The sequence below is a fragment of the Epargyreus clarus genome, unplaced genomic scaffold, assembly GCF_041222505.1.
Source record: "Epargyreus clarus isolate Ecla_fem2 unplaced genomic scaffold, WU_Ecla_fem_2.2 ptg000015l, whole genome shotgun sequence".
NCBI classification, from domain to species: Eukaryota; Metazoa; Arthropoda; class Insecta; order Lepidoptera; family Hesperiidae; genus Epargyreus; species Epargyreus clarus.
Genome location: NW_027332223.1, coordinates 6,074,236 through 6,089,795, shown reverse-complemented (window position 1 = coordinate 6,089,795; position 15,560 = coordinate 6,074,236). Strand labels below are relative to the sequence as shown.

General features: G+C 34.8%; 1 protein-coding gene across 8 annotated transcripts in view; it reads right to left on the bottom strand.

Annotated features, from left to right (window-relative positions):
- USP (RXR type hormone receptor) overlaps window positions 1-15,560 on the bottom strand; it is a 51,233-nt gene that overhangs the window by 8,657 nt on the left and 27,016 nt on the right. For all 8 annotated transcript variants that reach the window (XM_073080257.1, XM_073080249.1, XM_073080251.1 and 5 more), the window contains one exon: window positions 9,897-10,122. In XM_073080257.1, the coding sequence (XP_072936358.1) occupies window positions 9,897-10,122 (226 nt within the window). The remainder of the gene's footprint in view (window positions 1-9,896; window positions 10,123-15,560) is intronic.

Here is a 15,560-nt window from a genome sequence, read left to right as displayed (position 1 = left end):
AGGTAATTGCCATAAAATAAAATTATTTCAACAAAGTAATAAATAATGTAGTTTAATAAGTTAAAAGCTGTGTAGGTAAATGTTTGACCTGTGTAGGTATGTATATTGCTTATTATTTAAATTCAACAGTATCTAAGTGTACAATAAATAGTACCTATTATATCTATCTATTTATCTATATATATGTCGGAGGAAGAGTCGAATACGACATAGAAGTTATTTAATATAGCTAGACTAGAAAGTAATAGTAACTTTAGTATTTTAGTAATGTAATTGATACTTGATTAATCGACAGGAATATTGTTTTAAATTATAATTAACAGTCATTGTATTGCTATCGTATTAGATGTCGAATCAGAGTAGAGACTTTTAAGAGGTCTCTAGCGGAGTCGAGGTATGTGGCCGCGCGGTGGGGAAACATGGATAAGAACTGATGTGAGTGATCGAGGTGGATCATTATTTTGTTGTGCTTTGGAGCGTGTAGTCACTACCTTGAACCCGCTGCTCAAATCCTTTGTTTGTAACGTAATAGTAATAGTATAGTTACTTTGTAAATCCGAAGTTATAAATGTTAAGAACAATAAATATTGTGATTACTGTGTTTGTGCCTACATCTACCCTATGACAACGCCCACAAAACCCATAAATTCTATCAATGATGTCGATGAGAGCTGTCCTTCTCCGACATATATTATATCTGTTTCTCGGTAAAAGGCGCGAAAAATACTGTTTGAAAATAAAACGAAAAAGTTGCTGACCCATCGAAAAAAAATTTTTTTTCTCTATTGTGGGCCCTCTCATTTGTGCATGTCTCGGGGCAGTAGCCCAGCCGCACAACACTAAAAAGAATGTTGCATAGAATGCGGAACGTTTATTTTTCAAATGTACAGAATTCAATTTGAAGAATTTACATAATCATACCTAATAATACTTCTCTGAAGGTGTTTGTGCCAATCAATAATTAAGCTGCAGCATTTATAAATATGTAAACTCGTTATTTTACATAATCATATTCAATATCATAACTGAATTAATAGACAATATTATTTATAGCTTAATAAAATGTAATTAAAATACATTAAAATCGATTTTTGTGAACACTCAAGGAAAATATGGAAATTTCATTGTTATGTCTGGCAATACTTTAGAATATTTATGTATAGTGTATCAACGTAAAATATTATAACAAAAATATCATTGCTACTATGTTCTAATTTGAAGGATGTTGTAAAAGAGACACATACGAGGCATTTTACTTAACAACCTCTTATTGTAGTCTACAGTGTAGAAAAATCAATGTCTATTTATTACGCTTAATGGTATAGACTTCTGTGATAGACAAACAGATAGAGGAGGCTTAGTAAAAAGTCTGCGTTTTTACTCTTCGGGCACGGATTCCTAAAAAGAACAAAATGGATTTAATCCTTAAACAAAACTTATCAAGTACATTAACATAGGCAACTTGGAAACTAATTATTACGACGCCATAGCCTGTACTTTACTTTCAAGGTTTTCCATACCTATCTTGACCCTCAAATTATCCAACATAACATTCATGAATATTATTTATTTATCCGCAGGAAATTATAATAGTTACGATAAGAATAGAACACGAATATCCGCTACCCGTATGTTTCACTTCATAAAATATTAATAGGTACTACCCCGTAGCTTATAATTACTGTCAACTGGCTTATCGATAAGGGGAAAATCAGCTCATATTAGTTATTAATAGTACTGTGTACCTACTTATTGTATTGAATATTTAATTATCATTAAGAGTTTAAGATATATAATCGATCGTTAATTCATGTTTTAGCTGTTCGTTTATCAAGTGTAAATATATATAATATAGTTTGATAGTACCTACCTACTAGGAGTTCTAGGTTTTTTATATGATATTGAAGTAAAAACGAGCACATAGTCCGCAAGATGTTATTGATACTTTATTTTTATAATGTAGGAGTAGCAGCCGAACATGCAGTCCACCTGACGGTAAATGGATAGACATGTCCATGGGCGGCAGTAGTGCCGTACTGTAATCAACCCCAGGTATGATTAAATATTTCCTGAGGTCGGCCATAGATGCGCCGCTACCCCTGAGGCGTAAGTTGGAACGGCTCGGTACAGAATGTCTCCCTTACCACACCCTTCAAACACAGCAGCGCTTACCACTACTGTACATAGGCAGAAATAGGTGTTTACGAGAAAGGGTTTTACTATATTACATTATCAGTGTATACTTAGTCATAATAATCAATACAGAATCAACATGCTTCAGTATATTCCACGGCTGAATCTCTGGTGACTAGTATTGAGTGATAATGGCACATGCCTGGGAAATACGATCAAAAATATCGCAGACAAAGTAATAATATTGAGATAATAACTTTATAAATTTTCACAAATAATATTTAGGTCCTCTAAGTATGCCGAGCCGCGTTCATCTTACTTAAGCCTGCCCGACATTATTCACGAAAACAAAATCGACCCTGGAAGCATTTCGTTTCAATAATGTAAATTATACAGTTTAGTAGGTATTCCTTTACACTTGAATGGAAATTTTCGCTTTTATATCAAAACTTGCGAAATTTACACTCAAATGAAGACAAATGAAAACATAAATTTAATGTAAAGTGGCAATTCATGAAAATATGTCATAGTTAACAACATATCAGTAAGCTAGACTTAGTTTTATTATATGTACCAAAATAATAATGTATGCTTACTAGATTACTTTATATGTACTTAGTTTTCTAAATACAGAATGTATTAGGTTGATGAGGGAATTTTGTTCGTTGTCCACATCATAATTTTGAACAAGTACAGAAAAGTAAGTAACGGCATTGTACTGATGTTTAATTACAATTCTAGGCAAAGGCCTGTTCCTGCAATGTCCCTGTAATCTTCAGACCAGTATAAAGCTTCGGTATCCCCTGTATGTAAGAGGCGACTAAAACGGGTTGCGGGCGGCATGAGTGGTAGCTCGATCATCCCAGCCAGCGACCCAGGGAAGAATGTCAGTATGTATGACCGCATATCGTCATAAGCACTCGAAAGAAGGCGTGAAGGAGCGTAAAGCTCCCCCTCCTACAATTGTAGGATACCTACCTGAAGCACACTCCACCGCGTTGAATGGACATAACACAAAACAACTTTATTACACATGGACGGACGCCATGTGTCAGATTTTTACATGAGGATAAATAGCTGGACACGTGTCCTGTTACAGAGACTTTTTATAATCAAAATCGTATAGGATCACCACTCGCCCTTGACCACACAGGCGTCGTCCCCGGAAACGCCAGCTGGGGCCCAACAAAGGGCGTTTTTTGCACGCCCAGGCACACACCAAGGGCAATCATTTCATAGATTACGAACAACTTCTTGGTAATAACGCGATATACGATACAAGAAATTTCGAAGAAAAATTCTACACCAGTGGCTCGGCACGTTATTTGATTACAACGTATTAGAAATAGGTAGGTGTGTGTATGTTATTCTTAGTATACATATTTACATATTGAATATGTTTTCTGTGGTTTTCTATTTATTTTATTGACGCTCTTTATTCAAATAATTATGATCAATCGTCATTCGTGTAGGAATAAAAAATTGCATTTTAAAAACGAATTATACCGAGTACCTATCTGTATAGCATTTAATATAATATTTAATAAATAATTATTAAATCATTCACCTCTCTCTATCTATAATTTGTCGCATTCCGTATTATAACCCTTCTATACACTAACCATGACTACATAGAAGATTGTCAACAGATATTTTTTGGCGAAGCAAAAAGCAAAACAAGTTTGCACAAGGAAAATATGAAACACAATTACTAAAACAGGATGTTATGAGCCCTTGACACGGTTAAAGTAGGTTATCATATAAATTCCCAGTGCTATTATAGGGCTCTACGTACGAGGGAAGAAAATACATTTATATTGAAAGAAGTTGTAGGAAAATAATTTTGTTTTTCGTATTTTTCTTAGAAAAACAACTCCTTCTTCACACATCAAACAGCTTCTTCTCCATAACGAAACACCTTGTGAAGTGGTGGTAGTTGTTTTGACATTCAAAAAGTGCTCTGTAAAGAACCTATTTTGAATAAAAAAAAATGATTTGATTTGATTTGATCTTTCCTTTGATACCCATATAATGGGGGTGTGTGTATAAAAAATAATTGGTTCGGTTGCCATATTGAATTTAGAATGACGTCACTAAGTTCATCATTCATCGTCATCCGAACAAATCGTGTATATAAAGTTTTGCTCAATGAGTTAGAATGAAGTGGCTTAAATTCTGACACAAGATTTCATCCTCACATACATATGAACTAATGAAGGAAGTTCTTGTAGAACTATTATTTAAAATAAATCATACCATAGTCCACATAAAATCTTAGTCTACTTTTTATAATGTTGATTATTAAAAAAAACATTGTAAGACATCTGGAAATAATCTCAAATAAGACAGGAATCCTACGTGACTCTGAGCACAGATGCGTCGCTACCCCTGGGGACTTAGAATGAAAGTACATACATATGTGCGCACGACACACCGTGTCTGAATTATATTATTATTCTTTTCAGATTTCCATTCAGGAACATACTGCGACATACCCTAATATTGCGTTTTTACGTTTGTGCTATAAACGATATTGTGGGTAAACAGGGCTGTTGTAAATGCAGCGTCATAACCAAAGAATTAAGGTAACGAACGCCTACAGAAAGTTTTTAATTATGCTCAAAAATCTTGTACTTAAAGTACTAAATCTTACTCTCAACTCTTGATTTCATGTTGCGTTGGTATGTGCTAAATTTCTTAATGTCTCAATGCGTTAAAATGATCTACGAGTGCGCCCCCTTAAGGTCAAAATACTGCCGCTATACCCTAGCTTCGAAACCGCACGAACCACAAAGAGATTTAACTACACACACATATAATGGATATTTACAACAGAAATGTGAAAGAATATAAAAAAGGTGTTAGCGTTAATGACAGAGCCGAGCAATAATATTGCAGTAGCTCCATCGCCTTCGCATCATTATGTTTACAAAACAAATAGCTAAAATAAAACCAGCTCGATACGCGAAACATAAACAAAGAAATCTATGCGCGTCACAGCTCATTTTATTTCCAGTGCAGTCACTGTAGTTAATTACTCTCCAAGACTTTTATTGGATGAGCTCAATGTTTAATTAGTTACGAGTAATGAGAGACAGATTGATGTACATCCAAGCGTTTCGGATTTTAATGTGACTTCGAAATAAGTATTTTGATCTTCTTTCGTACGCGTAAATATTTGTTTAGGACCCTGGTATTAACTTAGGGTTTTTCAATGCGAGGTTACTACCCCATCGCGTTTACACGACCACATATTTGCGCTCATGGGAGCTTTCAATTCACCGCCGCGCCGTCTTAAACGATGCGGGGTTCCCTAGGGACAACTGAAATTGAGGCCATTTCAATAAACACACATTGTAACATCTGTATTTCTGCCTGTTATTTAAAGTAAACATATATAATAAGTATACGTTATATTATTATTTAATTACGTTTAAAACGGCATGCTTAGAGATTTTCAGGCAAAGACGGATAACTTTATAGGAAGTGACATAGCATAAAAATTGTGAGGCCGTAGGGTTGGATAAGCAAGGGTGTAGATGGGCGGAGCCGCAAGGGTAATTTAGCACGGTAAATCAAGCCTAACACACATGTAAATGATATAAGCACGGGTGATTTATGGTAGAGATACACCACGAACATGTACTTCATTTATAACCATTATGTTTATGTCATCATCTTGTAACTGTTACCATGTAACTAGAGGATAATTTCTTCTCATAATAAGATGGGAATAAAAGTCCACTACTGTTAAAGAGTTAGTAGACTTCGTTATACCTTTGGGAAACATATCGGGAACTCTTTGTTTACTTCGGATACCTACGCGACCACAAACCCTTAAAATACTAGGACCTGAACTTAGGATAAAAATATGAAACGTAACATCACTCTATTATCAAATTTAATATTTTCATAAAATGTTGTCAAGCCTCCTAAGGCTTGAAAAAAGTACTAACTAAGCTATTAATAGTTATATTGAAATTCTGCACCGCTAGCCTCTCATATATCTTTGTAAAGTCCTCTACGTCTACAAAGGTTGTCTGGTATCGCTATCAGCGATAACACTCTTTTTGATTACACTGTGTGAATGTGTTCTTTGTAATTATTATTATAGTCCTATTCATGCTGTTATTCTGGTGTTTAAAGTAATACTAGACAAAGAACCTGAAGAGTATATGCTTCACCAGTGACGTGGTTATTTTTTAACATAATTAACAGATTCTTGATTAAATGAGTTTTACTAAAATAATTATTATTCACAGTATTTTATTCCACAAGATAAATTAGCTTTTCAGCAACAGTATAGGTGAATACGGGCATTGAATAGCTAAATTACTTGAACGCCTCGAAATTACTTCGATAAACTTTTCTGTGCAAACAAATTATCGCAACAACAACATAACTTTTACGATGTTATACTTCGACGCTTATAGACGGCTTTATTTAATAATGGTGGTAAAGAATTATCTAAAGGAAAATAACGATAATGTACTTTGCCCCTTTGTGTGGCTGAATGGATCCGTCGGTGCGTTGGCGGATGAAAAGTTTCACGGCAAACAACCAACAAACATAATGGAACATTACTATATAAAAAATATAGAGGACCTACATCATGTGAAATAATGTGTCACCATTTTAGTTGTATCCACGGAGGCGCCCTTTTCAGGCCAATGAATGTTGAGACGAAAATCGTATAAGTCACGACTTTCATTAAAATGTAAATATTGCTTTAGTAAATAAATATTTAGTATCTCCTTGGAGGAGTATGATGAGGTAAAGCTTTTTTGAGTGTGTGACTTTAATTCAAAATAATTAGAGTGTAGGGTATCTTCTGATATTGATGTACATTTTAATTCAATTACTCACATCAGAGCTTTGCTTGGGGTAGCTAAAATTACAAATTCATTGTTTACTTTATACGATATTAATGTGTAGATTGGCCATAGATTTGCATCGATCGATACATACAGCCGGCGTAGGGTGACATCATCGAATTTTTCAATAACAAGATAAGTCTGAGCAAAAATTATTTAAAACTATTTTTTTTTATTTCAGAATCGCGCAACATTAAAACATAGAAACTGGCAGTTATTTTCAAATGACAGACAAACACAACGATATTTTTTCGTTACAGATTTATTTCAACACACCGCCGTTTGGAACATACGGCCCTACTGGGATACGTTAGACGTTACTGAATATGTGTGCGCTAATAGCCTTTTGACACGCACACATTCAACCTTATTTCACAGATTATTATCGACTGGAGGACAAAATCTATGACAGTTTAGTCTATATTAACGTTTAGACATACAAGCTAAAATAGACACAATAAGTGATGAATAATTGATAAATAATAATACCTACTTTGGGCTTGAAGTACGTATATCATAGTGTCAAGAAAATTGCACTCTCCCCACCCACATTTCCACGTTTTCCTACTATGACAAGTATGTGATCAATTTTAATAATTGAGGCAATTTATGGACAAACGAATAACGCGATGTGGCTTGACGCAAATCGATATTTTTTTCCAATTGGACGGATAGGAGTCGTCCATTTTTAATGCTAACTAGCCTTACTATAATGTTCAAGCAAATGATTGGGCAATTGAATCCATTTCCTAGAAATGCGTCGGGACAAAGCATTAGCTTTGTTCACCTACCTTTTTTACATAACTTATTAATAAAATTGACATTAAAATATTTATTTATGATTCGTGCTAACTCAAACGTTTAATAGAGAAGTAGTACCGTACAAACTTGCTACCATGAACTTTAAGGTTTATGTCCCATCTTAGCCAAAATCGAAACGCCTCAAAAAGCTTTTTTTTACGAAATCAAAGAGGCAAACAGGTTCACGATAGTGAGTAAGAGGTAATTCCCTTCGAACTTACCTACGCGCTGCAGCGCTTATTACTGTAGTTTCACAGACGAACTATGAGGGGTTTTAGTACCGTTGCGACGGGACCTCTATTAACATATCCAAATGGGCATGAGTATTCAGCAGCCTAAGATTCCGATCACTTGGATAACGAAATAGGGTTATTAAGCTAATAAGGGCAACGGAGTCGAATACCTCAAATACGTATCGGTCAAGTTTATTGTTAAATTGTAAAATTATTCGTATGAGTATAGATAAATGACCTGAAAGTTGATTTACTAGTTTTATTTTGCACAACATTTTCCTCCATTTTATGACCGGCCAACAGCCGGTTTCTCAACACATAAGTAATATACATGTAATAATGTACCATATAAGGAATAGTGTATCACAAGATCATATCACATCGTAGAAGAATACTTAAATAGTAATAGTAAATAGTAGTAGGTAAAAATTAAATGTTACAGAAAAACTGGTATGACGGTCATAATCTATTTAAAATAACTACATTTTCTACGCGTATAATTTTATTATGCTTTTTATTTACACGATATGAGAGGAAGGACTATATTATTTTTGTTTGGCAATCTGTAGGGACAATCTTTGAAACGGTTGTGTGCGGTGTGTCTTTGTGACGGGACTTTCCCGCGAAGACTCTGCTCTGTATTACTTAATATCTGAAGATTCCGCGAAAAAATAATATAGATCGATTTTATGTATCATCTAAGTAGCAAACGGTCCTACAGAAGTTGATCAACAATACGTTGCTAGTCACAAGTACAATGGGACTCACTAAACCTTCCAAACATATTTAGATCAGTGATACAGTGTTGCTATAAAGCAAAAATGTATATGAAGGGTTCTGCACTCAGCCTTTGTTTACCACTGCACGTACACTCACTCAGTAGTACATTCTTGTTGATTAATCAGAAAAAATATTCTTTACATACATTTATATATAATTTTACCCTCAAAACTTTATTTCGTTTTTCTGGAATTCCCAGGCAAGTAATTTCTTGTAAGTCTAGACATTTCACAGTATCCTCGTGTTTGAAGTTCAGGTAGTTCACGGTCGTTACGTGGCAAGCACTTTAAATAAACAATTTGTATATGCGTCATTGTAATGGTCTTTTCAACAAACATGCAACACTTCAAGTAAAGTAACGTGAAACGGAGAAATGATTTAATGCGATAAATTCGTTCTACACGTAGGTGTAGACTGTTTCAGTGTACCTACCCAAAAACTACCAAATTCTGCCAGACTAGGTACTAATAAATTTCTTACTAAAACTGAATATAATGTTAATAATATCCACTCCACCCTATTCACTCACAGGTCTGCTGGAAGAAATTTCTTACAGAAGCAGTGCCTTTGTACATACTATTTCTTTAAATGTGTTTTTTTTTCTTTTATCTGTATTGTGTGTGCATAAATAATAAAGAATAAATAAATAAATAACATTAATAAACACAAAACTAAGCTTTGTATAGAGCTCTATGTCAAATCTTCAAAATATTTATTTACATGGCACGACTTTTAAGTGTAAGTCTAAAATTAAGCTTCTAATCCTGCTTTTAATATAAGATCGTATTAAGTACCGATTACAGGATAAATACGCTCCTTTATTAAATTGGCATATATATTTTTAAAGAGCTTAAAATAACACCACCCGCCCTTTACATGGATTTTCCTCAAAGTTATAAACTGCGGTCACACATGCGGCAATACACAAAGCATTGTACCTAATGTGACCACGGCATAACCCCCTTTTGTAGTAGGCAACATTAGTAATCCTACGTTTAAAATCTGACGCAATGTCAGATGCAAAAAAAGAAAGAAACATATAATAATTGTTACAAGCACTACACGGTCAGCTCACCTGCACAGAACTGCTAGGATGCGCGTCCTCAGCTCCCCTGGCCGCGCGCTGCCTCTCCTCCTGCACCGCCTCCCGCTTCATCCCGCACGCGAGGCACTTCTGGTACCGGCAGAACTGACACCGGTTCCTTTGCCGCTTGTCGATGATGCAGTTGCGGTCCTCGCGGCACGCGTACGTGAGGTCCTTGCGCACCGTCCGCTTGAAGAAACCCTTGCAACCCTCGCAACTGTAAATTAATAAGGATATCTTAAACCTATATGTAAATAGATTTTAAAGAGCGTAGAAACCTTTATGGTTCACGTCCGGCGGCGCCCCGTCACACCTATAACAGCAGTGTTTATAAACGGCAGTAGCCACTTACTATCAAGTGGATTGAAAAAAAAACAACCAACAAATTGCTATTGGCAACAATCGCTCTTTGCATTGAAAAAATATTGACTAATACATATTGTTATATCTACAATGCCTCAAATAATGATGCATATAATCAAACCAAACAGTAGGGGCGAAACATTCCCCAAACAGAATTAAAATGTATGAGCGTGAGCGTAATAATTAGATAATTAACTATAAATTATTTAAATTAATTATTTTTATCCGTAAATGTATCGATGCCATATAAATTCTATTTAATTTCAATTTACGTACCTTCTTTGATTTACACTACGTAACTCCTTAACTAAGAATGACAGCTTAAAAAAATGTTACTATGATTCAGATATGCGTAATGGCACGCTTTCAACGGAATTACAAGAGAGCACATTAATCTCCTTATTTCAAACAATGTCTCTTCGTATGAACGAAACTTTCAGCTTCAAATATTTATTCTTTCATCATTAAATAATTACAATTGCGACAAAATATTTTCAGCAACCTATGACACATTACAACCAAATTGGTCTGATTTCCAGGCAATTCGAGTATTGAGAAACCTAGTCTGTGTGAAAAATACAATAACACAGAGAAAATGGAATGGTATTTGTAACAGAAATAAACTCATTTAACGCAACAGATAAAATTGGGTTTGATTTTGTTTAAATATCTATTTAAATATTTTGATAGTATTCATTGAGCCAAATTAACTAACACACTTTATATTCATGATGCCCTAATGTTTTTTAATAATGATAGAAGTATAACACCAAACTGGTCTCGTAATTAACAGATTTTATGACACTTCACACATTTTTTTTGGTTCAAATTTCAACACTTCCATTCTTGTTGGACATATACGTCATCCTCTCAATATAGCACAACATCATATTCAAGGAAAATGTTTACAGATATGTGAAATGACTCAAAATACAACCGAGTTAACCAGGTCATGGATTTTAGAGGCATGTTAATAAGTCAGAAAGTCTCATCGCATCGCAAAACTGTAACCGCACATTATGCTGTCAAACACAGCAATTTGTATCACGAAACGGAAATTAGGATCAATCTGTATCGATTAAGTTGCTAAAAACGTTAAAGTAAATAGCGGTTGCCCAACAACAGAAACAAAATTAAATAGGCCATTAACTGAGTATGATCGCATCAATTTTTAATGTCCAAATATAGATTGATTTATGAATGGCCGTATATAGTATCTAAATTGTTCTTAATAGTGTTATTTGTAACGTTGACGAAGTGTGCATCATGAATCAATTCAGCGTATTGTAGTCTATTGAAGTGTGTTCAAGTGTTCCAGTCGAAAAAAATATTGATTCGGTTGAGTAATGCTGAATTGATGTCACCGTTAACAAAGTTCGTAAAAAGCATGCACTTAAGCAATTCTCTCCGACGGGGTCATTAATAACGTGATTACCCTTTAAGAGGATGACACCAGACACGGTTGTAATTTTAAATCAGCTTAATAAGTTTATGTCCGGTATTGAGTCCGAGCGAAACGGACTTCAAGTTTACTGGTTATTATCAATTATTAAGATTGATTCATTCCATTGGTCGCGAAGGCGATGCATGATCGACATCGCGTCACCTGACTCAAATATAAAATCTTCGTTCACAGTTTGTCGCGGGCAAATATTTATGAGGTGAACAAACCATCCGTGAAACAGATATCGGAGTCGTGGATATGACAGTATGTCATTATCACATAGAAAAGCTTACTTTTTATTTGAAAAGAAATCGAGGTGCTAAAATTTATGACGTTTTGGACCGATGGAGATACGCCACGGGGGACAATCCCCGTCCAGCGCCAACGGATCAAGTTCATATACCATTTACGATATTTTAATAAACCTGCCTGTATTCTGTTCTAGCTCAATAAACAGCAAGATATTATGGATAGTAACTTAGACCTAGTAAACACATTACAACCCTGGCGCCAGTGATGTCGAGTAAATCCATAATACATACTTCTTATATTTATTACGGATTATTTTTAGCTGCATTAGCTTCACATGCATATTTGTAACGGTCAAATCTTCTTGAACTATGTTGAAGCCACTTAACTGATTATTAGGAACATAAGCAATCATATTGGAATCCATAACAAATTGCGTTTAGTTAATTTTAATTTCGTTTCCCAGCTTCCATTGTGTCACATTGGTATTGTATCACGTCCTTGTCTCTTAAATCAAAAACTGAAATTTAATGGTTTGAAGATGCCACCTAGTTAAAGTTAATGGCGTTGAACTTCGACACCTTACAAAATTTCCTTTTTTTTTCATTTTGATATTTTAAATCTATTATTTTAATAAAATAAATTTTATTTAATAAATTAAACAGAGATAGCGTCACGTAAATTACAATAAAGGCGTGTTTTAAAAAGATTTTTAAAATATTATCCTGCATAAATCTTGCGTTCAATAATGATTACTTCCCCTTAAGTTGTCGACATGTGCATGTAATTATTTGTGCAAAGCAATTTTCGCAAGTACACCCACCGACATTTAGTGGACAAAAAATACTTTCACTTTACAATACAAGATACCATTACGAGTGCGGCATGTTTAATGTTTTGCACACAGCATCTTACAGTATAAACTTTATTAAAAACGTGCATATTCATTTGCTAAATTTCTTTGAACTCAAAATCAATCTACAGTTTTATGAAGCCTTGGCATATGATGAGTTTTGTTGGCAGAATAATAAAACTTAACGTAAACTAGATGATTGGTTATAATATAAAACCTTAGAAGAATTTATTTAGGTAATAAACTTTTTTTTAAGATAATTAAATTGATAATTGAAGGTAGTTTGTGGTTCGACCCGGGAGGCAGCGCCGTCGCACCTTTACCATTGCCGGCCGTAGCCACTTACCTACCATCAGGTGGACTGCATGTTCGTTAACTATGTAGATACTTCTGAAAATCTATCAATTTATTACAGTCTTTTTTGAAATGATACCGCTTTTACGAGTTGGTTGTTTGACTTTGTAATAAAAAACACAGTACGTGCTCGTTACGTATCATTAAGATAAAAAAATCATTAATATGCGACAAAATATTTAGTGTTTGAAACAAATAAGAAAGTAACGCCAAATTATTTTAGTCACACGCAATGGGACGTAATTTGTTAAAAGAAAAAGTCAGCAAGTGTTGAGGAAACACAAAAAGTTTGAAACTAATTTATGGCCGGCACCCATGATCCATTTTACCTGCCCTCGCTACATGATTGTCAACATAAAATATTCTCAAGGTGAAAAGAAAATGTCTCTTGCATGACATTACAGGCGGCCGACGATCGATAGAATTGTAAATCGTTTCAATAATGTATAAGTTCGAATTGTATAAACCTGGAATAGTTTTGAACTCACACGGTGCCCCTCCCACGCAAACGCGTCTATATTATTCTAATACGGCACACGAGAACTATAATCATCGATACGTACCCTGTAATATTGAGCGAGTTGTTCACTTGTTCAATTCTACTACATTTTACAATCCACCTTTACGTCGAATGTAGGTACCTACCTATATTTATTTTGGTACGTAGACGGGTGCTGTCTAGAAGTCTAGACATGTTACATGTACAACGTAGGTACAGATTTTACAAACATATCACAGTGTATACACATCACACATAGTACCTAGTTTCCAATAGCTTTAACGCTTTCTACACACACAACAACGTACACATGCTACAAACACTCAAACCCGAAACTTTAAGGACTTTAAAGTTACACCTACCGTTTGTATTGACCAGAAATCGAAGTCGGAAGCCTCTGAATCCAAAACACTTCTCTATCACGAAAATTGTCAAATAGTAATTTTTTCTTATCCGTTATTTTATATAAACAGATTTCCACATTGTTACAGTTAATCTAGTAGGCGTTCGGTGCTTACGCAGTGAATAAGCAGATCAGTTTATTTTTAACACGAAGGGATGACAGTATACATGGAACCCTTATGCGCCATGAGTCCCTATGAAGCATAATTATGAACATTTCATGCCATTTCATCCAATAAAAAAAACATCTATCGGACTTTTATAACTAGCTACCAACGTTCAAAGCGAACCCGAAAGCTATTAAGTTACAAAATAATATCTCATTTCACTGTGAAATAAATTATTAATCTGGCGCTCAATACAGAGAATCTATTCCCGTAATGCAATGATATTTCATAACAAGATCCAATAAAACTTTCCCTGGAACGAGATTATTTTTATTCGTAGTAGGTAACGTTGCTAGTGATCATACTCGCTTCAAAATAGCTGATTTATTATTCTCACTACGAAATCAGAGGCGCTTGATTTGATACCCTTTTATATGACGTCGCAAAATAAATTACGTTTTTATTTTGCATAACTCATATACATATTATTACATCAATAATAAACTCAATATGCGCAATCATTCCGAACAACATTATTGGAAGATGCATAGCGAAGGAGTCGCACACAGCAGTAGGTGTGTAGGACATACATACGAGACGTATTATGTAAACTAAATTAAGTTAAGACAAGGTACCACAAATATAATCAGTTTACCCAAAGTATCTTAGAAACAAACCCCTGTTTTAAAACAGTGATTTAGGTAGCTAACTAAGGTACTTGGGAAAATAATTTCCAAATGTTCTCGTACACGTATCGTTGTGATACACGCTTAACTTAGCAGCCAGACTGCTAATGCTAAGTGGATGTGAGTTGGTAATGGGTTCGTAGCGACAGAGTTAAGGGGAGACGTGGCATCGCATCGTCCGGAAGTCGGGTCGGTGTCGCAATCTACAAAATGTTAAGAAGAATAAAACTAATTGTGCTAACCAATTCTTTTTTGAAAAAAAAATCACCTTTGATATATTAAAGTTTTCTTTTACATCTACAGATATAAAGCGTGTTGAACGCGTGCACTGCCATGACTGACAAAAGTATTTTCCTGTACAATGAATGGGTCTAGTAAGTCAGTCCCACCATAACTACATCAGTTCTAAGTTATATCTATTGTGCCGCGTAGACAGTATCTGTCAAATTATTGTATACAAAAAGAAATGTATAGAATTCTGATTTCGTCTGGCATAACCCTCGTGTAAAACGTTCAATGTCTGTAAATACATATGTATAAAAAGGACCCATAGCGACGATACACGCTACTCTGTTCTGATAGGTACATATAAGGTAACCCAACTCATTCCGAAGGAACCAACGAATCTCCGATCGGGTTTCGGTAGAAATAATAAACAACTTTCGCAATATATTCTGTTATCCTGTTGTTTATCCTGT